At 48.6% G+C, this 27738-nt stretch overlaps 1 protein-coding gene across 1 annotated transcript in view; it reads left to right on the top strand.

Annotated features, from left to right (window-relative positions):
• The window catches only part of LOC117966852 (potassium channel subfamily T member 2-like), a 95616-nt gene extending 69329 nt beyond the window's left edge, over positions 1 to 26287 (top strand). Inside the window, exons 15-29 of the mRNA XM_059007956.1 lie at positions 4529 to 4637; positions 5430 to 5582; positions 6034 to 6272; positions 7007 to 7256; positions 8647 to 8752; positions 9656 to 9828; positions 11510 to 11581; positions 13644 to 13778; positions 15114 to 15225; positions 15543 to 15644; positions 16288 to 16371; positions 18527 to 18655; positions 20370 to 20676; positions 21827 to 21911; positions 24078 to 26287. Of these exons, the coding sequence (XP_058863939.1) occupies positions 4529 to 4637; positions 5430 to 5582; positions 6034 to 6272; positions 7007 to 7256; positions 8647 to 8752; positions 9656 to 9828; positions 11510 to 11581; positions 13644 to 13778; positions 15114 to 15225; positions 15543 to 15644; positions 16288 to 16371; positions 18527 to 18655; positions 20370 to 20676; positions 21827 to 21911; positions 24078 to 24195 (2174 nt within the window). The 3' untranslated portion in view covers positions 24196 to 26287. The remainder of the gene's footprint in view (positions 1 to 4528; positions 4638 to 5429; positions 5583 to 6033; positions 6273 to 7006; positions 7257 to 8646; positions 8753 to 9655; positions 9829 to 11509; positions 11582 to 13643; positions 13779 to 15113; positions 15226 to 15542; positions 15645 to 16287; positions 16372 to 18526; positions 18656 to 20369; positions 20677 to 21826; positions 21912 to 24077) is intronic.
• Positions 26288 to 27738: the final 1451 nt, after the last annotated feature.

Genomic DNA, 27738 nt, shown 5'->3' with positions numbered 1-27738 from the left:
GACATTATATCCAGCGGAGGTAGACTTAGAACAGAGAGAAGTAGACTCTTCTTCACACAGAGAGTGGGGAGGGGATGGAATGGGTTACCTAGTCATGTTGCTGAAGGAGATTCTTCTTCACACAGAGAGTGGGGAGGGGATGGAATGGGTTACCTAGTCATGTTGCTGAAGGAGACTCTTCTTCACACAGAGAGTGGTGAGGGGATGGAATGGGTTACCTAGTCATGTTGCTGAAGGAGACTCTTCTTCACACAGAGAGTGGGGAGGGGATGGAATGGGTTACCTAGTCATGTTGCTGAAGGAGACTCTTCTTCACACAGAGAGTGGGGAGGGGATGGAATGGGTTACCTAGTCATGTTGCTGAAGGAGACTCTTCTTCACACAGAGAGTGGTGAGGGGATGGAATGGGTTACCTAGTCATGTTGCTGAAGGAGACTCTTCTTCACACAGAGAGTGGGGAGGGGATGGAATGGGTTACCTAGTCATGTTGCTGAAGGAGACTCTTCTTCACACAGAGAGTGGGGAGGGGATGGAATGGGTTACCTAGTCATGCTGCTGAAGGAGACTCTTCTTCACACAGAGAGTGGGGAGGGGATGGAATGGGTTACCTAGTCATGTTGCTGAAGGAGACTCTTCTTCACACAGAGAGTGGTGAGGGGATGGAATGGGTTACCTAATCATGTTGCTGAATGAGACTCTTCTTCACACAGAGAGTGGGGAGGGGATGGAATGGGTTACCTAGTCATGTTGCTGAAGGAGACTTTTCTTCACACAGAGAGTGGGGAGGGGATGGAATGGGTTACCTAGTCATGTTGTTGAAGGAGACTCTTCTTCACACAGAGAGTGGTGAGGGGATGGAATGGGTTACCTAGTCATGTTGCTGAAGGAGACTCTTCTTCACACAGAGAGTGGGGAGGGGATGGAATGGGTTACCTAGTCATGTTGCTGAAGGAGACTCTTCTTCACACAGAGAGTAGGGAGGGGATGGAATGGGTTACCTAGTCATGTTGCTGAAGGAGACTCTTCTTCACACAGAGAGTGGTGAGGGGATGGAATGGGTTACCTAATCATGTTGCTGAATGAGACTCTTCTTCACACAGAGAGTGGGGAGGGGATGGAATGGGTTATCTAGTCATGTTGCTGAAGGAGACTCTTCTTCACACAGAGAGTGGGGAGGGGATGGAATGGGTTACCTAGTCATGTTGTTGAAGGAGACTCTTCTTCACACAGAGAGTGGGGAGGGGATGGAATGGGTTACCTAGTCATGTTGCTGAAGGAGACTCTTCTTCACACAGAGAGTAGGGAGGGGATGGAATGGGTTATCTAGTCATGTTGCTGAAGGAGACTCTTCTTCACACAGAGAGTAGGGAGGGGATGGAATGGGTTACCTAGTCATGTTGCTGAAGGAGACTCTTCTTCACACAGAGAGTGGGGAGGGGATGGAATGGGTTACCTAGTCATGTTGCTGAAGGAGACTCTTCTTCACACAGAGAGTGGGGAGGGGATGGAATGGGTTACCTAGTCATGTTGCTGAAGGAGACTCTTCTTCACACAGAGAGTGGGGAGGGGATGGAATGGGTTACCTAGTCATGTTGTTGAAGGAGACTCTTCTTCACACAGAGAGTGGTGAGGGGATGGAATGGGTTACCTAGTCATGTTGCTGAAGGAGACTCTTCTTCACACAGAGAGTGGGGAGGGGATGGAATGGGTTACCTAGTCATGTTGCTGAAGGAGACTCTTCTTCACACAGAGAGTGGGGAGGGGATGGAATAGGTTACCTCCTTGGGATCCTTAATGTTTCCTTGAGAAGGCCTCCTTCACTTTAAACATTGACATGTAATTTGACAGCAGCTAGTCTATGTGACGGGCTTACCTGCTTTTTGCTGGTAACCCACTATACAGGAAATATTAAACTGTTATTAAGCCCCAAGACATTTCAAAACTGAGAAACTAATAGCCTTATCGGCAGTGACAGGACTAATAACTAATAACTAGACTGTGAGTGACACCTCCACGCTGTGTTTCTCCCTCCAGCGCTGGCAAAACTGAAATCTTAATTTTCCATAAACCATTTTCACCCGGCACAAAAACACACACATGCCTCGCCCATTAATCACTGCAAGGGCTCGGCCCTTGTCCTCTCAGACGCTCGTCCACGTGTCTTCTTTTTGATTTCTCTCAGCGGGGGAGAAAGAGAGAAGCAGGGTTGATGAGAGAGATAGGAGAGGAGAGAAAAAACAAATACAGGCAAGCAAAGGAGCTCTTGCCAAGAAGTGAAAACCAATGCTTATTTCTCATTAGCATCAGTAACCTTGTCATCGACCCCCTTTCATCTCTCTCAAGATTTGATGATACATTTTTGCTTTTGAATTTGGAATATGCAGATCAGAGAATACACTACAGATGAAAGGTTGCTGCTGTCTGCTGTACTGTGGTTTGGATTCAGTCTGCCAGAAAATCAAATGTTTTGGATGCTGTAGCTGCGATCATGTGGTACACAGAACAAGCAAGAAATGGAACCGGGGTCCCCCGAGCGGCACGTCCAGTAAAGGCGCTCCGTGTGGCGTGCGGGACGCCCCCTAGTACGTCTAGTGAGCTCAAGCAGACAACAGCAGGGCTGGCCTTTGTCCTCCAGAGTCTGTAGTTAATTATTGAGAGTTAATAGCATTATGAAACTGTCAATAGTAAAAAAAAAAAAAAAACAACTCTCCTCTATAAACAGAGAAGCTGTTTGTTTTTTCAGCTCTTTGGAAAATTGCTCAGAGATTTCACAGCCATTGCAACCCTAATAAACACCCAAAGCGGTTATCTCAGCGACAGACAGATCGTAAAAAGTCTGGTGCATTTGTTTGTCTGAGTTTATTATTGTTTGAGCGTTCTCCAAACAGCTCTAATCAGGGAGAGGCCCGGGCTGGGAGCTGGTAAATGATTCATCTCCATCTGTACCAGTTTGTAAATGCTTCCCATCACGCTCCGTATCTCCAAGTGCAGATAAGCAGAAAGCTGTGCTGCTGGAAGTCCCTGAAGACGCGTTTCTTACAGCTCTGAGGAAACAGAGCGGTGTGGAAGATGCCTTCTTGATTTCAATTCAAACATGTTTTCTTAAAGGGGAATCCAGTGTAGTACGTATTGCCTCATCGTATGTCTCTTGTGTTTCCTTCCTCTCTGACGAGGTTTGCAGTCGTTCTGGATTGTGTTGCTCTCATATTGAATCCTTTGTCTCTGCCGTTACCTGGCTGTGAGCTTGTATGGAGAATCCTAAATGCCGGGACTGAGCTGCCTTCCTCATTGCATTCACATCATGTGACCATCAGTTCCACCTCCTCTCTCTGTCTGTAAATATACAGGAGAGGCGGGGCTAAGCAGAGTTGAAAGGTCGCATCGTCACATGATTTCAGTGGAATGGGGACGTCTGTTAAGTCCCGGGGTTTCGGGTAGCTGACTTTTGGGGGCCACCCCTGCTAGGAAACCCCATGAAATACTAAAGCAATCATAATGAGGTTTAGCGACTTTAATGAGCAATACAAGTAATGAAAATCTCTTGGACATTACAGGAATGGATTTTAAAAGGTTATCCTTAACATTCCACATTGTTTGCACACCTCTTGGCAGACGGATTACAGGAATATAGACACTATCAACACGCGGCCACTCACAGCTGCTCTCATGACCAGTGGCATTGTTACTATTATTATGATTTTTTTTTTTTTCTTCATTTTGTCTGACTAATTAGATTGCTGCCAAACTGAATGTTGGTTGTCGTTTTACAACGGCGCTAATTGCAGCCCGGGGACTGTGAATAAATACATGCAAATGAGGCAGCAATCTCAGGAGTACTGCAAGAAAACTGGCTCCCTAGTTAAGCAGCTTTTCATGAGAACGTGTGAGTGTGTGTGTGTGTGTGTGTGTGTGTGTCAGTGTGGTTGGTGTGTGTGTGTGTGTGTGTCAGTGTGGTTGGTGTGTGTGTGTGTGTGTCAGTGTGGTTGGTGTGTGTGTGCGTGCCGTTCCATTCGAGGAGAAATGAGGGGTTTGTTATGTGTTTACCAGGCTCTGGAGTGTCTCTGTGCGTTTGTGTGCGTCAGTGTAAAGGGCCGCACACATATTGCCCCCTGCTGGTGAAATGAGGTTAAACGCTGTAAGGCTCAGGGGAGCGCAGGTTCCAGGCTGTGCGAGGTCGCCGGTTTTCACTGGGAGGGAGCGTCGCATCGGCTCTGGCGCTTTGGGAGGCAAAACCAGCAGGGACTGTTTCCCCAGCCCCAGTGAGAGCAAGCGGACGCCTGCAGGGCTGGCTTTATCCTCCAGGGGGCAGAAGTTCACTGACATCCGCTGTGGAGCTGCTGGGTGTAAAGAGGCGAGTGGCTTGGGGTTCGGAGGATGCCCACTGACCTTCCCCTGAGCCAAGGGGCAGCTGTGGTCAGGGAACGCAACCGGACAGCCTAAATAAGGGAGAAAAACATTCTGCATGTATGTGTGTGTGTGCGCTTGTCTCCGTGTCTGCGTCAGCCTCCCTGTCTTTGTGTCGTTTCAGATCACGTGGTGTGTGAGGAGGAGTTCAAGTATGCCATGCTGGCTCTGAACTGTGTGTGTCCGGCGACCTCCACCCTCATCACCCTGCTCATTCACACCTCCAGAGGCCAGTACGTACCCCAGCGGCGGCCCCCCGGCCCCCAGTCTGTCTCTGTGTGGGGTGGGGTGGGGGGTTTGTATGTGTGTCTCATACAGGGAGGTGGCCGATCTGCCTGGTGGATTCACAGCTCTAGGATATCCGCACACAAGCTGAGCACCACTAAGGATCGACGGCTCACGCTTTTTAGCTTGCATGCTTGCTGCTGTTTTGTCATTTTCACCACTATTTGGTGGATCTGCGTTTTAGTGAACTATTCTGCTGCTTGATGCAGTGTTTTGTCTCCAGTTATGAACTGGTGTCATATGAGAATGTTTTAAAAGATGTGTAACACAGTATCTAATTGTCTCCCCCCCCCTCTCTTTCTCTCTCCCACTCCTTACCGTTTTCCCTCACCCTCTACCCTCTCACCTGTCCTCTCCTCTCTCCCCACTCCATTCCCCTCTCTCCTCTGATCTCCTCTCCTCTCCACTCTGTTCCCCTCTCTCTCCTCCTCTCCCCTCTCCTCCTATCCCTTCCTCTCTCCTTTCCTCTACGCACTCCTCTCTCCCCTCTCTGTTCCCCTCTCCCCTCCTCTCTCCCCTCTCCATTCCCTCCTCTCTCCCCTCTCCATTCGACTCTCTCCTCCTATCCCCTCTCCATTCCTCTCCTCTCTCCGTTCCGCTCTCCTCCTATCCCCTCTCCTCCTCTCCCCTCTCTCCTCTCCCCCTCTCCTGTCTCCTCTCCCCTAACCCCTCTCCTCCTCTCCCCTCCTCTCTCTCCTCTCCTCCTCTCCCCCTCTCCTCTCTCCTCTCTCTCCTCTCAGAGAGGGGGGTGCTGGCTCAGCTGAGCGGTGGCAGCGCTCGTACGGCCGCTGCTCTGCTAACGAGATCTATCACATCCAGCTGGATGAGAGCAAGTTCTTCGGGGAGTACCAGGGCAAGAGCTTCACCTATGCTTCCTTCCACGCCCACAAGAAGTGAGGACCCCCCCCCTCCCCCCCTCCCCACACTGTGCCGTCAGTACCTCTGTACAGTCCTGGACAAAACTTTCACATCATCTAGAATTTTAGGATTGAGGCATAATTTAAAAAACAAACTGTATGAACATAATTGAGATATTGTATTTATCCTGTAGACAAAAAAAACTGCTAAATGATATTTCAAAAGTCTACCGGAAGCCATAATAGTAGTACAGTATGTCATGTTAGATTTCGATTTTTTCATTTTCGTCAGTCTTTCGTTAAGTGTATGGAAAACTACAAAGCTGTGTGTAATTCAATATGTTAACGTGACATTATTCAGCAGGTTTCATTCGACTTTATGAAGCAGAATGAGTTCATTCTGTAGGGTGATGCACAGCGTTTGTCCAGCGCTGTGGTGCCTTCCTTAGTGTATTGAAGTCCAGTGCAGCTCCTGTCTCTCCCGCAGGTATGGGGTGTGTCTGATCGGAGTACGGAGGGTGGACAACGCCAACATCCTGTTGAACCCGGGGCCGTGCCACATCATGAGCGGCTCAGACACCTGCTTCTACATCAACATCTCCAAGGAGGAGAACTCCGCCTTCATCTTCAACCAGCAGGAGGCGCTGCGCGGGAGCCATGGCCCGCCGCAGAGCATCTACCACGGCCTGACACGCCTGCCTGTGCACAGCATCATCGCCAGCATGGGTGAGAGAGGGAGACACCCACTGGGGTGGAGGGGAACTGCATGCTGAGGAGAGCGAAGAAACTGAGAGGGAGGGAAGCAGTGTGGCTCTAGTGGAGCTGAGGAGGGACTGGGAGGGAGGGAAGCAGTGTGTCTCTAGTGGAGCTGAGGAGGGACTGGGAAGGAGGGAAGCAGTGTGGCTCTAGTGGAGCTGAGGAGGGACTGGGAGGGAGGGAAGCAGTGTGGCTCTCGTGGAGCTGAGGAGGGACTGGGAGGGAGGGAAGCAGTGTGGCTCTAGTGGAGCTGAGGAGGGACTGGGAGGGAGGGAAGCAGTGTGGCTCTAGTGGAGCTGAGGAGGGACTGGGAGGGAGGGAAGCAGTGTGGCTCTAGTGGAGCTGAGGAGGGACTGGGAGGGAGGGAAGCAGTGTGGCTCTCGTGGAGCTGAGGAGGGACTGGGAGGGAGGGAAGCAGTGTGGCTCTAGTGGAGCTGAGGAGGGATTGGGAGGGATAGAAGCAGTGTGGCTCTAGTGGAGCTGAGGAGGGACTGGGAGGGAGGGAAGCAGTGTGGCTCTAGTGGAGCTGAGGAGGGACTGGGAGGGAAGGAAGCAGTGTGGCTCTAGTGGAGCTGAGGAGGGACTGGGAGGGAGGGAGGGAAGTTGACACCTTACAAGAACATCCCAAAAAGAAAGTGTTGTTTGAAGGGAGCCCACATGAGTTGTGGTTGGTTGCTGAGCCCGTGTCCGGTGCTTGTCTGCAGGCACCGTGGCGATGGACCTGCAGGACTCGGGCAGCAGTGAGGGCAGTCCAGAGAGCGCCAGGGTGGGAGGGAACACGCTGGCGCTGCCGGTACCAGACCCGGCCCGGGAGAGGCGGCACAGCATCGCCCCGGTGCTGGAGCTGATGGACAACGTGCCCTCGCCCTCCTTCGACCTGCTGAGTGACCAGTCTGAGGACGAGGCCGGACCCGAGGGCAGAGAGGCTGAGCCGGACTGCGGGGGCACCAGCGAGTAAGAGCTGTTCAGACATCCAGACACAAACCTCAACTCCCAAACGGGCCAATCACACGACGCAGCATTGTGAGGTCATCGTGAGGTCATTGTAAAGAGAATGGACAGATGAGCAGTTTCCTTTTTTTTTATAGAATTGAGACCATAGACATCGGAAATGGTATCACGATTTGAGAAATTTCACAATGAAAAGAGATAACTAAAAACTCATAGAAACAGTTCTTTACTACCGGGCTGTGCTTTGTCCTCTCTGCTTGAGATCACCCACAATGCACAGCCCGCCAACGCTGCCTCTGTAGATTGACGTTTCCACTGGGTCCTAGCGGAGACTCTATACTGACCAGTGATTATACAAATAAATTATTGAGAAACACACGTTCTAGTGTTGCTGCAAAGTGAGGGGGACATTTCCCCATCGTTGAGAAACTGAGGGGGGGGACATGCCCCCCCCGCGCCCCCCGTGTAAATGGCATCATGCACACAGCGCTGTGCGATTCAGCAGTTCCAAAACTACAATGCTGGCCTCTAACATCAAACTTGTGGGTTTTGCATACATCTTGATTCTTGCTGATCACGTTATTGAATGCATTGTAATAAATCCCACACGAGACTTCAACCTGTCTGACTTGCAGTTCGTCTTGTCATGTGTGCTGATGTCATCCTCTGCACAGAACAGGGCTTCGTTTTTGTTTTGATGTTGATCAGGAACTGATTAGCTTTATTAAGAGTTTTAATGCGGCTTGATTCTCACAGTGTCTCTAACATGTGTCTGCTAACGCAGAGTGCACAGCAGGAAAGGGTTTAACTCCTTACACCTAGAGCACCACCTAGCGTCTTGAAGAGCTTGCATCATAACAGTTTTCATGATTTATAGTAACACGTCGTGTGCAGGGCGTCTCTTATAAAAACACAAATCATTTCACGCAGTTTGAGCAGCTTCTATTCACGGCCAAACTGCTCCCTACAACGTAACTGAATCTACTATTGTAATGTGTGTGTGTTTGTGTGTGTCTGTGTCTATGTCTGTTTCTGTCTCTGTGTGTGTGTGTCTGTTTCTGTCTATGTCTGTCTGTGTGTGTCTCTGTCTGTCTGTGTGTGTGTGTGTTGTGTGTCTGTGTCTGTGAGTGTGTGTGTGTCTCTGTCAGTGTGTGTCTGTCTGATTCTGTCTGTGTGTGTGTGTGTGTGTCTGTCTGATTCTGTCTCTGTGTGTGTGTGTCTCTGTCTGTCTGTGTGTGTGTGTCTGTTTCTGTCTATGTCTGTCTGTGTGTGTGTGTTGTGTGTCTGTGTCTGTTTCTGTGTGTGTGTGTGTGTCTCTGTGTCTCTGTGTCGTGCGTCACTAACGGCTCTGATTTGCTGTTCGTTTGCTTGTTGTTTGTGGTGTGAGTGGCAGGTGGGTGAAGGGGTACCCCATGAACTCCCCCTACATCGGCAGCTCCCCCACTCTGTGCCACCTCCTGCAGGACAAGGTGCCATTCTGCTGCCTACGTCTGGACAAGGTGAGAGTCCTAGAGCGACCACAGGGGGCGCTGTGAGCCGAGCTGTACCACATTGCGATATCAATGACCAGCTTGTCACAGTGATGTCGCAATAACAGCTTCGCCAAGCTTTGAATTCAGAACCCACACACACACACACACACACACACACACACACACACACACACACACACACACACACACACACACACACACACACACACACACACACACACACACACACACACACACACACACACAGGGCTAAACACAGAATAATTGATTCAGAAGTGATTGATGATTCGCACAGAGAAGGCTGTGAGTACCGTTGACACCCACCCTCTTTATACAGTGTCTCTGTCATAGACATTCTTCCTTTGAATGCCATCCTCCACTTCCCATCCAGTTAACGCAATGCTCCCGCAATGTTATGAATATGTAAGACACGACTTCAAATTCGGCAGAGAGAAGAACGAGAGGGCACAAGTGAAGCTGAGTAAAAGTGTGTGGAACTGAATGTAGGAAGCACTTCTTTATACAGAGAGTTAGAAATGCATGGAATAGCCCACCAGGTGAAGCAGTGGGATCTAAAACACTGGGAACATTTAAATAAAGAGCAGATTCTGTGTTTTTAAATGAGTTCCCCCCAGTAGAGGAGAGTGGTGCGCTAACAAGGGATGAGCCTTGATGGGCAGAACAGCCTTTTCTCGTTCCCAAGCTGTTTTTATATATATATGAATGAGACATGCAGTATATCTACAGTATGCATGTGTGTATATCTGTATAATATGTTATATAACTGATCTCTGTGCTTAATCATAATCTGTTATTTTGCTTCTGTGCATTGCCTGAATAGCTGAACATGTCATGAACATGTGAATGTTGGACACTAAGACCGTGTCCGTGTTCTTCTGCACTGTGCAGGGCTGCCACCACATCCCCTACGAGGATGCCCGCGCCTACGGCTTCAGAAACAAGCTGATCATCGTGTCCGCGGAGCAAGCTGGCAACGGCCTCTACAATTTCATCGTGCCTCTGAGAGCGTACTACCGGCCCAAGAAAGAGCTGAACCCCATCGTGCTGCTGCTTGAGAGCTCGTGAGTGTGCTCCCTCCGCACCGCGCTCGTGAGTGTGCTCCCTCCGCACTGCGCTCGTGAGTCTGCTCCCTCCGCACCGCGCTCGTGAGTGTGCTCCCTCCGCACCGCGCTCGTGAGTGTGCTCCCTCCACGCTGCGCTCGTGAGTCTGCTCCCTCCCCGCCGCGCTTGTGAGTCTGCTCCCTCCACGCTGCGCTCCCTCCACACCGCGCTCGTGAGTCTGCTCCCTCCACACCACGCTCGTGAGTCTGCTCCCTCCCCGCCGCGCTCGTGAGTCTGCTCCCTCCGTGCCGCGCTCGTGAGTGTGCTCCCTCCGCACTGCGCTCGTGAGTGTGCTCCCTCCGCACTGCGCTCGTGAGTCTGCTCCCTCCGCACCGCGCTTGTGAGTCTGCTCCCTCCCCGCCGCGCTCGTGAGTCTGCTCCCTCCACGCCGCGCTCGTGAGTGTGCTCCCTCCCCGCCGCGCTCGTGAGTCTGCTCCCTCCCCGCCGCGCTCGTGAGTCTGCTCCCTCCACACTGCGCTCGTGAGTCTGCTCCCTCCACACTGCGCTCGTGAGTCTGCTCCCTCCGCGCCGCGCTCGTGAGTCTGCTCCCTCCGCGCCGCGCTCGTGAGTCTGCTCCCTCCGCACCTCGCTCGTGAGTCTGCTCCCTCCGCACCGCGCTCGTGAGTCTGCTCCCTCCCCGCCGCGCTCGTGAGTCTGCTCCCTCCACACCGCGCTCGTGAGTCTGCTCCCTCCGCACTGCGCTCGTGAGTCTGCTCCCTCCGCACCGCGCTCGTGAGTCTGCTCCCTCCGCGCCGCGCTCGTGAGTCTGCTCCCTCCACACTGCGCTCGTGAGTCTGCTCCCTCCCCGCCGCGCTCGTGAGTCTGCTCCCTCCCCGCCGCGCTCGTGAGTCTGCTCCCTCCACACTGCGCTCGTGAGTCTGCTCCCTCCGCACCGCGCTCGTGAGTCTGCTCCCTCCGCACCGCGCTCGTGAGTCTGCTCCCTCCGTGCCGTGCTTGTGAGTCTGCTCCCTCCGCACCGCGCTCGTGAGTCTGCTCCCTCCACACTGCGCTCGTGAGTCTGCTCCCTCCCCGCCGCGCTCGTGAGTCTGCTCCCTCCCCGCCGCGCTCATGAGTCTGCTCCCTCCACACTGCGCAGCCAACGCTGCAGCTCCCAGCACAGCCTGGGTCTGATCTCAGCCAGGACCATACCAATAGCAACCCAAAGGAATTCCCGGTTTTACAAATACATGTGCCGGGAGTTCCCCTGGTAAAGGCACGTCCGCGTGGTGTGCAGGGGGAGTAACACAGTCAGGGGAGCGCAGGGATCCCCGACGGTCTCCCCTGGTAAAGGCACAGCCGCGTGGTGTGCAGGGGGAGTCACACAGTCAGGGGAGCGCAGGGGTCCCCGAGGGTCTCCCCTGGTAAAGGCACGGCCGCGTGGTGTGCAGGGGGAGTCACACAGTCAGGGGAGCGCAGGGGTCCCCGAGGGTCTCCCCTGGTAAAGGCACGGCCGCGTGGTGTGCAGGGGGAGTCACACAGTCAGGGGAGCGCAGGGGTCCCCGAGGGTCTCCCCTGGTAAAGGCACGGCCGTGTGGTGTGCTGGGGGAGTCACACAGTCAGGTGAGCGCAGGGGTTCCCGAGGGTCTTCCCTGGTTTAAAGTAATAAAACTGTTATTGAAATATATTTTCTCTCTCCTCCAGACCAGAAGCACATTTTCTGGAAGCGATCTGCTGGTTCCCCATGGTGTACTACACGGTGGGGTCCATCGATAAGTAAGTCAGGATGCCAGAGAGCTGTGTGTGTGTGTATGCATGTGTACATGCATGTAGACATCTATATATGAACAAAGGGTGAGGGACCTGAAATGATGTAGCCTAGAACAAAGAAGAATTAGGGGGGTCTTGATTGAAGTCTTTACAATCTTTAGTGACTAAGTTAACTCCAGCCATTAAACCCAGAACAGAAACCAGGGCCAGAGGACACAGCTGGAAATGAAGTGGAGATAGACTTAGGACAGAGGGAAGGAGACTCTTCTTCACACAGAGAGTGGTGAGGGGATGGAATGGGTTACCTAGTCATGTTGCTGAAGGAGACTCTTCTTCACACAGAGAGTGGTGAGGGGATGGAATGGGTTACCTAGTCATGTTGCTGAAGGAGACTCTTCTTCACACAGAGAGGGGTGAGGGGATGGAATGGATTACCTAGTCATGTTGCTGAAGGAGACTCTTCTTCACACAGAGAGTGGTGAGGGGATGGAATGGGTTACCTAGTCATGTTGCTGAAGGAGACTCTTCTTCACACAGAGAGTGGGGAGGGGATGGAATGGGTTACCTAGTCATGTTGCTGAAGGAGACTCTTCTTCACACAGAGAGTGGTGAGGGGATGGAATGGGTTACCTAGTCATGAGGCTGAATCACTGGGATCCTTTAAGACCCGACTTGACAAAAGTTCTGAGATCAATCATCTACTTTTCTGCTTGTGTGTAGAGTTTAGTAGTGCCGGATATGGAATGGTTTTATTTTCATAGAGAAGAGGTCAACGATGTGAGATCTGATTCTGTCATTTAACAAGGAGCTCTCTACCGTTCTAAAAGCATGTTTTAACAGTCCAGTGTGTTGAATGCAGCACTTCTGTGATGTTATATAAAGCTAAATCTGCAAGTAAGCTGTGATTTCACTCATAGAATGAATACAGAGTTTTTGGGGAGTACTTTAAGTTGATCCATTAGTAACTCTTATATTATGCGTGCCTACCCCTCTCTCACACCAAAAAAAAAAAATAATGACAATTAAACAAAAATTAAATTAAATAATGACGACTAATCACACGAAATTCCTGCAAATGCCTCTTCAATTCACGGGAGTGTATAATTGCCGTCCCTGATTAGCAAGGGAGTGAAGAAGCGACGCTGAGCAGGACTTCAAATCGCTCGCAAATTGTTCGAAGCTCCTTAATGGCCGAGTGAAAATGACTAAAGCTCAGCAATGAAGCGCTGTCATTATTTGAAATGGCTTGTTGAAATGTCATTACTGTGCGCGTGTCCGTCCTGGATTGGGTGTTTCTGATGTTTTGAAGTATGGCAGACACTTGCTAAGGCCTGGTCCTAACTGGTTCAATGTATCCTTATGCTTTTTTTCTTTTTTTACATTCCTGTACTGCTGGGGTAATAATTCCGAGTGGTTCTGGGTTCTGTAATATCATTTCTCCCTCTCTGCATTTACCCGGTTTTGAGCTGCTTGGAGCTTGTCTGGGGAATCTTAATTGCCAGGACTGAGCAGCGTTCCTCGTTCCATTCAAACCATGTGATAACGTGACCTTTCAACTCTGCCAACCCCTCCTCATCTACAGACATTTAGTGAGACACAGGAGGTGGGCTTGGCTGTTGAAAGGTGGCATAGTCACATGACTTGATGAGAATGGTCCTGACGATTTAGGATTCTCCCAGACAAGCTCCAAAGCTCCAGGTAAAGTAAAAGCAGATTCAGAGGAAAATTATACTAATACTGTAGCCGCAGAACCCAGAAGCACTTAGAATGAGGGAGAATGAGGGGAATGAAGAAAAATCAATTTTAAAAGCTACTTGGAGTAGTCTTTTAATTAAGCATTTGATTTTAGTTATTTTTTGAGCCAAGATGATTCATCCCAGGGCTTAAAGGAACGAGCTAGGACAGATTTAGAGAACTGAATCTGTTTAGCGTGGGGGTGGGAGGTCTTGATTGAAGTCTTCAAAATCTTAAACGGAGCTGGTAAAGACGGCCAGTGATTTCAGCGCAGCACAGACACTGGAGGGCGGGCTCTGATAAGCAATGTGTTTCTTTCTTTGTTTGGCTGCAGTCTGGACAGCCTGCTCCACTGTGGGGTCACCTTCGCTGCCACCATGGTGGTGGTGGACAAGGAGAGCTCCATGATTGCAGAGGAGGACTACATGGCCGACGCCAAGACCATCGTCAACGTGCAGACTCTGTTCAGGTAACGGCAATGCCATCACCGGAGCACGCTGATCTGAAGAGCAACGCCCCCTGCCCGCTCTGTGCTTTACAGTTTACCACTGCCGCATCAACAGCTTTAAAACAGACTGGAGTTTACAATTGCACTGCACTTCCATGCCTTTCAATGGTGCAGTTTTGAAAGAAACACGTGCTTATATATAATGTACTGTATTCCTTAGAATTTAAGACGTAGTTGGTGGCTGTCTGCTGTCAGTTATGCGCTGCTTCTCAGTTCCAGTCGCGATTACTCACGCCTGTTTTTCTCCCTTTTTGTGAACTGTGGTATTGCTCGGCCTGTCGAAAAATACACTTCCGATCTGTCCAAGCTGGTACTTTTAAAAAGTGAGTCTTAAATTCGACGGAATACATAGGGTGATTATATACAGGGTGTTTAGAAAGTACATTTACCACATCAATGACATGGTGCATTGATGTGGTAAACACCTGTATATATATATCTCGCTCTCTCTCTCGCGCTCTCTCATTTTAAAAAGGAAAACTGCTGTGTACCAAAAATGTAATGTAGGTAATAAAAACATGAATAATTGATAAACAAATATCAGGCCGTTTTGGACTATGAGGGATAAAGAAATGTGTTTGCGAGCCAAGCTTTCAGATAGTCGGCACTGGCACTTCTTTGATCACCCGGAGGGTAAAATTGTCCCCAATCCTTCACTGGCTTCTTTCCTGATCTCTGTTTTTAAAATTAAAGTTTCTTTCAAAACTGCAAACTGGAGACCTACGAAGCGAATGGCAATGCAGCGTGGGTAAAATGTGTGGAGTTATTGTGTTAGCTGCAGTCACATTAACCAGTCTACAGATCTGAAGCTTGTTTAACCTGCTTGACAACTGATGGAGTGGTTTGCGATTCAGTTGGGTGTGTTCGTTCAACGGCAGCAACACACGCACTCAAACTGGGGATTCCAGAGCAAGCGTCACATGTGATGCTTCTGTGGGTCAGGGAGGCAAAACTGGCAGAGACTGTTTCTCCTCTTCGTGCTACAGCAGACCCTGCTAGTCAGGCGTCCAGTGAGCTCAGAGCGGACGCCTGCAGGGCTGGCCTTTGTCCTCCTGAGGCTGGTAGCTCGCTGACATCCGCTCTGGAGCTCCTGGCTGTGCAAAGGCGATTGGCTTGGGGATCGGAGGATGCCCGCTGAAGCTTCAGTCTTCCTGAGCTGCTGTGGGGAGTTGCTGTGGTGAGGAGATGTGATGGGACTTTGAAAAATGGGCACTCCTAGATGATTTATTAAAAAAAATAAAAACCCTGATAGAGATCCAGCAACCAGACACACCTCCCTGTCCTCCCTGTTTGCAGACTGTTCCCCAGTTTGAGCATCATCACAGAGCTGACTCACCCGGCCAACATGCGCTTCATGCAGTTCAAAGCAAAGGACCACTACTCACCCGCGCTCTCCAAACTAGAGAAGGTAAGAGGACCACTACTCACCCGCGCTGTCCAAACTAGAGAAGGTAAGAGGGCCACTACTCACCCGCGCTCTCCAAACTAGAGAAGGTAAGAGGACCACTACTCACCCGCGCTCTCCAAACTAGAGAAGGTAAGAGGACCACTACTCACCCATGCTCTCCATACTAGAGAAGGTAAGAGGAGGACCACTACTCACCCGCGCTCTCCAAACTAGAGAAGGTAAGAGCAGGACCACTACTCACCCGCGCTCTCCAAACTAGAGAACATGGTGCTGAATTGTTTATGGATTTGGTGCTCAATTGTTTTTGTCGTTTCCAGAAAGAGCGTGAGAAAGGGTCAAACCTGGTCTTCATGTTCCGACTGCCCTTCGCTGCAGGGAAGGTGTTCAGTGTGAGCATGCTGGACACCCTGCTGTACCAGGTACACAGACACACACGCACTGCCACAGACACGCACGCACTGCCACAGAAACGTGCATGCACTGACACAGATACATACACACTGACACAGATACATGCATACTGCCACAGAGTCATCTTCACACAGAGTGGTGAGGGGATGGAATGGGTCACCTAGTCATGTTGCTGAAGGAGACTCTTCTTCACACAGAGAGTGGGGAGGGGATGGAATGGGTTACCTAGTCATGTTGCTGAAGGAGACTATTCTTCACACAGAGAGTGGTGAGGGGATGGAATGGGTTACCTAGTCATGTTGTTGAAGGAGACTCTTCTTCACACAGAGAGTGGGGAGGGTATGGAATGGGTTACCTAGTCATGTTGCTGAAGGAGACACTTCTTCACACAGAGAGTGGGGAGGGGATGGAATGGGTTACCTAGTCATGTTGCTGAAGGAGACTCTTCTTCACACAGAGAGTGGTGAGGGGATGGAATGGGTTACCTAGTCATGTTGCTGAAGGAGACTCTTCTTCACACAGAGAGTGGGGAGGGGATGGAATGGGTTACCTAGTCATGTTGCTGAAGGAGACTCTTCTTCACACAGAGAGTGGTGAGGGGATGGAATGGGTTGTCTAGTCATGTTGCTGAAGCTGTCTTTCTCTCTCCAGTCCTTCGTTAAAGACTACATGATCTCCATCACAAGGCTGCTGCTGGGTCTGGACTCGATGCCTGGTTCTGGTTTCCTCTGTGCTGTAAGTATTAAAATCTATTGATTACGGATCTGCTGTGCAGGAGGAACCTGCTTAATATCACTGCTGTTAATACAGCAACCCACCGCTTATTATCATCCGCACTGAAAGGACCGGGATATAATGGGAGTAAATGGGGGAGAGCTCCTGATAACATCACACTCTGGTTAATATCACGCCCTGGTTGGCAAGGGTTACCGTGTGTTTATTTAACCTGCTGTACGGCTCTGGCCAAAAGTTTTCATTACCTAGAATTTTAGGATTGAGACACAATTAAATATATATATATATATATATATATATATATATATATATATATATATATATATTATTTATATATATTATGTGAACATAATTTAGATATTTTATTTAACATCATGTAACCAAAGAAACTAAATGATATCGCAAGTCTATTGGAAAGTATAAGAGTAGTTTCCAATAGACTCGCTAAAATGTTTTTTGTAATGTCTGGTGCTCTGTTTGTGATCGTGCTGTAGCGCTCTGTTTCTGCCCGTGCTGTATCGCTCTGATTGTGACCGTGCTGTAGCGCTCTGTTTGTGACCGTGCTGTAGCGCTCTGTTTGTCATCGTGCTGTAGCGCTCTGTTTGTGATCATGCTGTAGCGCTCTGTTTGTGACCGTGCTGTAGCGCTCTGTTTGTGACCGTGCTGTAGCGGTCTGTTTGTCATCGTGCTGTATCGCTCTGTTTGTGATCGTGCTGTAGCGCTCTGTTTGTGACCGTGCTGTAGCGCTCTGTTTGTGATCGTGCTGTAGCGCTCTGTTTGTCATCGTGCTGTAGCGCTCTGTTTGTGATCGTGCTGTAGCGCTCTGTTTGTGACCGTGCTGTAGCGCTCTGTTTGTCATCGTGCTGTAGCGCTCTGTTTGTGATCGTGCTGTAGCGCTCTGTTTGTGATCGTGCTGTAGCGCTCTGTTTGTGACCGTGCTGTAGCGCTCTGTTTGTGACCGTGCTGTGGCGCTCTGTTTGTGCCCGTGCTGTAGCGCTCTGTTTGTGCCCGTGCTGTAGCGCTCTGTTTGTGACCGTGCTGTAGCGCTCTGTTTGTGACCGTGCTGTAGCGCTCTGTTTGTGATCGTGCTGTAGCGCTCTGTTTGTGATCGTGCTGTAGCGCTCTGTTTGTGACCGTGCTGTAGCGCTCTGTTTGTGACCGTGCTGTAGCGCTCTGTTTGTGATCGTGCTGCAGCGCTCTGTTTGTGCCCGTGCTGTAGCGCTCTGTTTGTGCCCGTGCTGTAGCGCTCTGTTTGTGATCGTGCTGTAGCGCTCTGTTTGTGATCGTGCTGTAGCGCTCTGTTTGTGATCGTGCTGTGGCGCTCTGTTTGTGCCCGTGCTGTAGCGCTCTGTTTGTGCACGTGCTGTAGCGCTCTGTTTGTGATCGTGCTGTAGCGCTCTGTTTGTGATCGTGCTGTAGCGCTCTGTTTGTGACCGTGCTGTAGCGCTCTGTTTGTGACCGTGCTGTAGCGCTCTGTTTGTCATCGTGCTGTAGCGCTCTGTTTGTGACCGTGCTGTAGCGCTCTGTTTGTGATCGTGCTGTAGCGCTCTGTTTGTGGTCGTGCTGTAGCGCTCTGTTTGTGATCGTGCTGTAGCGCTCTGTTTGTGACCGTGCTGTAGCGCAACACCTTGCTGTTGGCACGCTGTATTTTGCTTGGAATAAAAAACTGTTTATTAATGTTCTGAAACGCCATTTACATGTTAACTGATTGAACCCGTTCGCTTCACCATTTCAGAGTTTCAGTTCAGCTGAATACAATGCAATCACTGTCACTGCCAGTGCACGACTGACATGAACCCTAAACATTACTACAGTAACTGCCTTTGCCTTAAACACTGAAGGTTTGGATCGAATTATTCCAACCGACAACCAGAACGAATGGAAGGTTGCCAGTAAGCTTGCCATTGCCTTGAGGTTGGCATGAACAAAATAAAAACAAAGTGACACTTCTATTGGACTTGTCGGCTGTTTGACTGTGCAGTGCTGCCCCTATAGAAAGGGGAGGGGAGACAGTCAGAAAATGATTGGAAGCTATAGTAAGGGAAGCACCAACTGTTGCTGTTTTAATATTTATCAACACTTTTTATCTCTATAAAGCGCTTTGGGGGCGATTTTATCGTGAGATGATCTGATTGACAGCTGTCTCTCTTCCCAGATGAAGATCAGTGAGGATGACCTGTGGATCCGCACGTACGGACGCCTCTATCAGAAGCTCTGCTCCTCCACCGGAGACATTCCCATCGGGATCTACCGCACCGAGACCCACACCCTGCCCACCTCCGAGGTAGGGAGGCTCCCACAACCGCTGGAATTCCCGAGAATCCAGGAGTTTGGAATCAGTCCATTTTAACCTAGACGTACTAAAAGAAGCTTAAATCCACCGGCACAGCGTTTGACCAGAAGTTTGTTTGTTTTTTCCCTGATATTTCATGTTGCACATATATTCCTACAGGAAACAGCACCATCTGCTGCACGAAAGCACATTAACACAGACTTCTCATCCAAATGTTTGTCATTGAATTGAGTTTCTTTTAGTATTTCTAAATATTGATTCATTGATTGATAGTTATGGATGATAAGAGTTTTGTTTTGTTTTCTTGCATATGAAATTACCGGTATATGCTTTTGTCATGTGCAATTTTCTATGAATGCATGAGCTATGATTTTTCATAGACATTAATATTAATTATTATTTTTTTCTTCTAAAAAATACAAGCATGGGGACCTGCTATTATTTTTTGCTTATTTTTACAGCAATGTAATTATCTCCACCAAAAATCAATGAAGAGATTTTCCATGTGCATTATGATGTCGCGATACGACGCATATCACGATGCACACAATACAGACCTCTGTTAAGATACATCATGTAGAGAAGGTATCCTGATTCACTGATGCCCGATTAATCGCTACACCCTGTATTATAAACGTTGCTAAAACGCCTCAAGTCAGCTTTGACTCCGAGTTCAGGAGCTGCTCTTCAGTCTGAGTTGCCTGCCGTTGATATATGGGATGTTATCAGCCAGTGTTGCATTCTAAAAGCTATTTACTACAAAGAGCCACGTGCACAATTTCTTTCTGAAAGAAACACCAACTGAGATTCAAAATGGCAATGAAGACTGCCTGCAACCCTTATAAAGGTTTCCCACAGTAAAAGCACAGCCAAGTGTAATAAAGCACAGTGAAAGCAGGGTAAAAGCACAGGCAAGCACTGCAGAGAACAGTGAGGTACGGTAAAGCATATTAAAAACCGTGCACTGTTCTGTTTTAATTACTTTATTGGGTCCGATTTGGAGTAAACAGCCCAAATGGTATTTTACATAAGCAAGTCCCATAAGCAGTTTCAACTAGTGCACAGCTGTCCATTGCCAGTGAATCACAATGATCCTGGCTCTTGTGTAAAGTTGTGACTCCAGTCCAAGGATCATATTCCAGTTGAGTTACTCTTACAGAGTTAGTGTTCAGTGCCGGAGAGCGGCCGTTGTGTGCGACAGGTCTGCACAAGACACAGTGGAGTGCGTGTCTCTATTATGTCTATGAATTATTATTATTTGTTTATGTAGCAGACGCCTTTATCCAAGGCGACTTACAGAGACTAGGGCGTGTGAACTACGCATCAGCTGCAGAGTCACTTACAACTACGTCTAACCCGAAAGACGGAGCACAAGGATGTTCAGAGACTTGCTCAGGGTCACACAATGAGTCAGTGGCTGAGGTGGGATTTGAACCGGGGACCTCCTGGTTACAAGCCCTTTTCTTTAACCACTGGACCACACAGCCTCCTGAATCTACGAGAGGCTTTGACTAAACAGCCTATATTACATGAATCTACGCGTAAGAGGGCTGAGGCTTCCCCGCAGTGCCAAAGCGCCGGGATCGTCTGCTTTCGTGGCTCTAAAGCTTTCATCCTCACCTCACCACACCGACAGGAGCATGACAGAGCGGCTCCTGAGCTCAGGTTAAAGGCAGACATCTCCACTCTCTCCCTCTCTCCGCAGTCTCAGGTCTCGATCAGCGTGGAGGACTGCGAGGACACCAGGGAACCCCGAGAGCCAATCATGTGCCGGGTGAACCACCGCAACTCCACCTCCAGCGACCAGTCGGATCACCCGCTGCTGAGGCGCAAGAGCATGCAGTGGGCACGCCGGCTGAGCAGGAAGGGGGGTCGGCACTCCAACAAGACCAGCGCAGCCGAGCGCATCACGCAGCAGCGCATGTCTCTGTTCCGACGCTCCGAGAGGCAGGAGCTAAACTCCCTCGTCAAGAACCGCATGAAACACCTGGGCCTCTCCCCCTCGGGATACAGTACGCACCCAGCCCGCCCCTCGAGACCCCCGAATACACGCGCCCCCCGCAGGGAACGCACAGGGACAGCACAGCACAGTGTAGGCAAGCACAGGGACAGCACAGCACAGTGTAGGCAAGCACAGGGACAGCACAGGGACAGTGTAGTCAAGCAGTGACAGCACAGCACAGTGTAGGCAAGCACAGGGACAGTGTAGTCAAGCACAGGGAAAGCACAGCACAGTGTAGGCAAGCACAGGGACAGCGTAGTCAAGCACAGGGACAGTGTAGTCAAGCACAGGGACAGCACAGGGAAAGTGTAGTCAAGCACAGGGACAGCACAGCACAGTGTAGTCAAGCACAGGGACAGTGTAGGCAAGCATTGGGAAAGCACAGCACAGTGTAGTCAAGCACAGGGACAGCACAGGGAAAGTGTAGTCAAGCACAGGGACAGCACAGCACAGTGTAGTCAAGCACAGGGACAGTGTAGGCAAGCATTGTACAGCACAGAGAGGTATAGTAAAGCATACAGAAGCATTGTAAAGCACAGAGTGGTCTGGTAAAGCATAGGGGAGCATTGTAAAGCACAGAGAGGTCTGGTAAAGCATAGGGAAGCATTGTAAAGCACAGAGAGGTCTGGTAAAGCATAGGGAAGCATTGTAAAGCACAGATAGGTGTGGTAAAGCATAGGGAAGCATTGTAAAGCAGTGAGGTCTGGTAAAGCATAGGAAAGCATTGTAAAGCACAGAGAGGTCTGGTAAACCATAGGGAAGCATTGTAAAGCACAGTGAGGTCTGGTAAAGCATAGGGAAGCATTGTAAAGCACAGAGGTGTCTGGTAGGTCTGTATGTTTACTATGAGGAGTTGTTCATGCAGCTGTAAGGCAGATTGCATCACCCACCTCATCGCAATCATCCTGGGATTTCCCCTAAAAGTGGTGGATGAAATCAATGGAGGTTTCCTGGTCAAAATCCAGTGATTGTGCCTTTAGTCAACACAATCTACTTCATGTGAAATGTGTTGACTGTCTGGTTTATGTACGTTCTCAAATGTTTTGCACCTGCTGTATCACCTGCCAGGTCACACACAGACAGCTTGTTTTAGAGGCACAGCTTCCTTGCAGTGCAGAACTCCCTGGATTTTAAGCTCCCGTTGCCTTTTATATTTTCAGATGAAATGACGGATCACGGCAACACTCTGTCCTACATTCTCATCAACCCTTCCCCCGACACCCAGCTGGAACTCCACGACGTCGTGTGAGTAGAGAGGAAAAAAAAAAAAAAAAAAAAAAAAAAAAGCTCTATTTTAGGACACAGACTTGCATATTATTACAAATCCCAGTTGTAATCTATTAGCATAACCTACACTTGAGATTTCACTGAGAAGGATTGGTCTCGCACTCAGGGATAAAGCATTTGAAACGTTTAGACCACAACAGGTTCTATAGACACAGACTGCGTTAATATTAGCATTCTGTCTGTGACTACCTCTACTCATGTTGAGAGTGTATGTCATTCTCTTGCACTCTTTGTACGACAGACCCCGACACACAACAGATGTTATTCAAATATAACCAATAAACAAGGTAGAGCATACAGCATGGGGGTCATTTTAAACGATCTAGGTGGTTAAAGTAATTGTAGCTGGCAAAAGAATTCCATAAATCCAGTCCAATGTGACGTTATTTGAGAAACAAATACTACAAACATGTGTTTTCATTTTAAAAACAGGCACCTGGTACTACCCTGATGTTCTAGGTTTGCTTGCCTTGCTTTGAAATTGTCCCCGCCCCGTCCCTAGCTTCCTTCCTTCTGTTTATTTCCAAACGGCACATCTGAGACCTACGTAGCTGTTGCAATTGCAAAACTGAATTATTATTTTAGCTAAAAGTGCGTTCAAAACTGTGCTTTTTTTTTTTTTTTCGATCCCACTTTACAATGTGACCTTCATAGAAAAATAATGCTTTGAAATTGTCTGCAGCTCTTCTCTGTGGCATTGCGTGTCGGAAATTGGTTTCTCGGCACCCTGGCTTTGACAATGTTTCACGAGAGAGCTCCGAGAAGCATCAAAAGGCGTATTTTCTACAAAGGACATTTTTACCGAGGTCAAGAATCCACGGGCTTTTCAAGCCTTTCAACCCTTATTGACATAAAATATCAAGAGAGTATTTACTGTGCCAGAGTGTGATGAAAGCAATGAAAAGGCACACCAGAATGCTCGGTTATACAGTGAAAGGTGTAGCGAACAAATCACTGGAGTATGGTGTTAAAGCCCATGGAGAGAGTCCAGCACATCCAGTCTAACCCCAGGGCTTAAAAGAGTGAGCTGGGAAGGATGGGGGGAACAAACACCTTCAAAGAGAGTGGGGAGGGGATAGAATGGGTTACCTAGTCATGTTGCTGAAGGAGACTCTTCTTCACACAGAGAGTGGGGAGGGGATGGAATGGGCTACCTAGTCATGTTGCTGAAGGAGACTCTTCTTCACACAGAGAGTGGTGAGGGGATGGAATGGGCTACCTAGTCATGTTGCTGAAGGAGACTCTTCTTCACACAGAGAGTGGTGAGGGGATGGAATGGGTTACCTAGTCATGTTGCTGAAGGAGACTCTTCTTCACACAGAGAGTGGGGAGGGGATGGAATGGGTTACCTAGTCATGTTGCTGAAGGAGACTCTTCTTCACACAGAGAGTGGTGAGGGGATGGAATGGGCTACCTAGTCATGTTGCTGAAGGAGACTCTTCTTCACACAGAGAGTGGTGAGGGGATGGAATGGGTTACCTAGTCATGTTGCTGAAGGAGACTCTTCTTCACACAGAGTGGGGGGAGGGGATGGAATGGGTTACCTAGTCATGTTGCTGAAGGAAACTCTTCTTCACACAGAGTGGTGAGGGGATGGAATGGGTTACCTAGTCATGTTGCTGAAGGAGACTCTTCTTCACACAGAGAGTGGTAAGGGGATGGTATGGGTTACCTAGTCATGTTGCTGAAGGAGACTCTTCTTCACACAGAGAGTGGGGAGGGGAGGGAATGGGTTACCTAGTCATGTTGTTGAAGGAGACTCTTCTTCACACAGAGAGTGGTGAGGGGATGGAATGGGTTACCTAGTCATGTTGCTGAAGGAGACTCTTCTTCACACAGAGAGTGGTGAGGGGAGGGAATGGGTTACCTAGTCATGTTGTTGAAGGAGACTCTTCTTCACACAGAGAGCGGTGAGGGGATGGAATGAAGTAATTCATTTTGAATTCAGCCCTGTTAGTTTCTGTGGATTTAAGTAGCCGTGTTCATGCCGTGTTGTAACACAGGATGTTGATCGCATGAACACAGCCAGGATTCATTTGGAATTTGCTGTCATTATTTTACTGCTACCATACTGTCCTGCGCTCCGATGTTCTGACTGTGGCTTGTTTGCTGTGCCCCTGACAGGTACCTGATCAGACCAGACCCTCTGTCTCTGGTGTCCAGCCAGGCGGGCAGTCGAACGGGCAGCTCGGGGAGAAGCGACGGGTACCGCTTCAACACACAAGACAGCACCCACCTGTGAGGGACACGGAGACAGACAGGGGGACCGACGTCCACAAACTGGACAGGCAGGAGACTCCTGGCTCTGGGTTCAGATTTGATCGGTCCCCACAATGGCAACAAGTTTACAAACATCACCAGAACTTACAATTGGTGGCAGAAATGTGCTTTTAAATGCCTTTCCCCCTCCAATTCAGTGTGCATCCCTCTTCATAACACTGTGGTCAGGAGCTATAGGTAGAGACTCTGCAACTCATGTCCCGCTAATGCAATTGGGAGGCAAACGGGAGCTATAACCTCCTCAGAACCTGTTCTGCGGTACAAAGGGAAGCCTTATTTATAACAAGGAGCACCGTTGAGATTTTTTTTAAATCAAAAGGGACCAGCCAACACCAAGTTGTCTTTTAGATGCAGTTCCATCAGGGAAACGCCTGTGTTTCCCGTTGAATTATTAATTAAAATTCCAAAACGCACGTTCTTTCATCATAGGAAAAGCCTTAGTGTGCAACTGCCACCTGTTGTCAAGCGCTCTTTATTCTATTCATCCATTTCAAATGATCTCCAGTCAGTGGTTCTGTACTACAGAGGCAGTGGGTAGCACAAGGGCAGCTACAAAGAGGGAGAAGGCTGGTGGTACAACAGTGGCAAACGATCACAGCTGTGCTGCTCCATTGTTGAACAATCTCTCACAGGAGCCAGGTCAGTGCATGTTATCAGGATCACTGTGCTGTGCAGTTCCCATCGTGTTGCCATTGGTGTGGTTCTGCTAGTTGGGGGTTTCAATACACGGGGGTACAAAGAATGGGGATCCTGAAGTTATCTTTCAAGTTTTGGGACGATAGCACCATTTTGTGGAAGGACTGTTTTAAAATACCCTATGGCCCAGGTGAATGTGTTTCTGAACTGCACAAGCATGCTGTACCTGCTGTCTTTACTACCTGTCTGCACGTTAAGAAGCACCCACTAGGTGATTAGCAGCGATTCACAATGTGTTACGGTGACCCCCTTTTTAATAGCGCTGCAAGGACAGATTTATTTGACTGGTCAGATTGAGCTCGCCACAGAAACCAGACGAGGGTCACTGGTGTTGATTGGGCTAATTAACAATTACTGTTCTTAAGAAATGCAGCATTAAATCATCACAAACCCAAGCCGCTGTTTCTTCACATGTTTCACTTAGAATAGTAAATTAGCCCAATCAACACCAATGACCCTCACCTGATTGTCTGAACCTGATTTCTGTGGAGATCCACTCATTCTGAAAGATCAGCTCCTGCAACACAAATTTTCTTTTAAATCTTATACATATATATATTTAAAATCTTATGGTCAGTTTTAAATAGGGATATTAGACTAGGGATCAGCCTCATCACTAACGCCAAATACCTTTCAGGACAGACACCTCCCTTTCTCTTAGGGGGTGAGCAGTTCAGTCTCCATGCCTCAAGCCTGCCCTGCCCTGGACTGAACTGGAGGGAGTCCCCTTTCTCTTAAGGGGTGAGGGAGGGAGCAGTTCAGTCTCCATGCCTTTCTTATGAGGGGCGACAAAGGGAGCAATTCTGTCTTCATTGCCATTCAGTCCTTGCTTTCTCTGAGAAAACTGTTCATTAGTGCCAAACGTGAAGATGCATGTTTTTTTTTCTTTCTTTTTTTTATGATGGAACATTCCACATCAAATCAAAGGCCCAAGGGCAGAAATCGTCAAGAACGCGCGTGCCTATTTATGTATTTAATATTTTATTTTATTGGTCATTGAGCAGACACTTTCATCCAAAGAAACTTACGAGACCAAGGGGCAAACTATCCATCACCACTGCTGCTGCAGAGTCACTGACAATAGGACCTCTGTTTTACATCTCATCCGAATAGGGCTCTGAGATAATCAGCTTACATCTACTATCAAGCTGTGCAGAAGGAGTGTCATTCATTTATTAAAAACTGTAAAGATCAGAGAATGTAAGGAAATACTTAAACATTTAAAACCTGAGCTTCTCGTTTATGGATTTACACTGTGACGATGCTGCATACTGTATTTATAACAAAACATATTGGGAAATACATTAAAGAAATACTAAGTGCCTTTGTCTTGGCTTTTCTTTCACGTCTGAGCAGAGTGTGAGGATTCAAACAGTAAGCTGTGTTAATGCACTATCGGGTAGAACCACACAATGGAGACAGAACCACACAATACTTAGTGTCCACAATAGCCAAGGTAGTGTGGTGCTCTAGTTCAGGGGTCCCCAATCCTGGTCCTGGGGGACCCCTGTGTCTGCTGGGCTTCATTCCAACAGAGTTCTCAATTACTTAATTGAACTATTCATTAGCTTAATTAGACCTTTATTGTTGTCCGCTTTTAAACAGTTAGAGATTTCAAGTTACCTATACAATTGTATAAATAACCTTTTAGGAACTAAGAACAATTAAAAAGGTCTAATTAAGCACTTGATTGACTGGGCTCAAACCTGTGCATACCCAGCGAGTCAGTTCTGTGTGACGGCTCAAGAGAAACGAGACTGGTCCCAACAGGATGTGCAAACACAAGAACACTGATGAGGGGAGAGACCCTCAAACAGGTGAGTGGAGGGGTGATGGGTGGAGAGAGCGAGACCTGCTAACGGAAAACACTTCATTCTTCTGTACACAAAGAGAAGCACCTGTCCTACTTGTCCAACTTCAAACTTTTTTTTTCTTTTTTATAATTTTTTTAATTTATAAAAATTAAACAAATTGAGACGATTGGCTAAGAACCATCATCAAAAATTGAGTCTCAATCTCCAGCAGATACGTCACACTTACATTATCACACATCATTCTAGAGAACTGCTTATCCAATTAGAACTTTTTAGTGCAAGTTCAGAACAAAGGCATCCTGTAAGTCTGTTTGCAATTTTGAATCTACAATGGTGGCAGGGGAGGCTCACTAAACTGGTTGCCAGTGAGGGTTAATTACTCTGTAAACATGGTACACAGTACTGTTTATATAAAATGAGAACCTATTTACAAGGATAATTTGTAACAATATAATGAAAAAGGTACATCTGGCCTGTTTAATATCCTACAAAAACCACAAAACAGAATTCAGGAAAAGTATGTTCTTGTGAATAAAAACAAAGCAACACCAGGGAGCACAATGAAAATGGAGTAATTTGAGAACATGTTAAATAGGTGCCTGATCCATCACTGATATGGCCAGTGAGTTTCCACCAAGGAGCTGAACAGCAGGTGTCAGCAACAAGGTCCTGGCCCCTATTCTCATATATGGGGCTACTCTCCATCCCTAACCCTAAGAAAACGATACTCCCTGCAGAATCTCTCGCAAAGACCACTGATTGTGTAACGAACCTGCGCTCACCTGTCTGTGCGACTCACCCTGCTGCTGTGCTTCAACTGGGTGAGCCACTTTCAGAAACAAAAACGTTCGAGGATAAAAGCAGACTGTCCGGACACATGAACAGAGCGCAGGACCGCAAGACCGCACACAGACAGTGTGGTGAAACTGTGTAATCAAAAGTTCCAACAGATCTGCGCTTCACACAAAATTGAGCTGGACGGATATGTAAAATGT

Source organism: Acipenser ruthenus, chromosome 36, assembly GCF_902713425.1.
Source record: "Acipenser ruthenus chromosome 36, fAciRut3.2 maternal haplotype, whole genome shotgun sequence".
Taxonomy (NCBI): domain Eukaryota; kingdom Metazoa; phylum Chordata; class Actinopteri; order Acipenseriformes; family Acipenseridae; genus Acipenser; species Acipenser ruthenus.
This window is presented reverse-complemented; position numbering and strand designations above follow the sequence as displayed.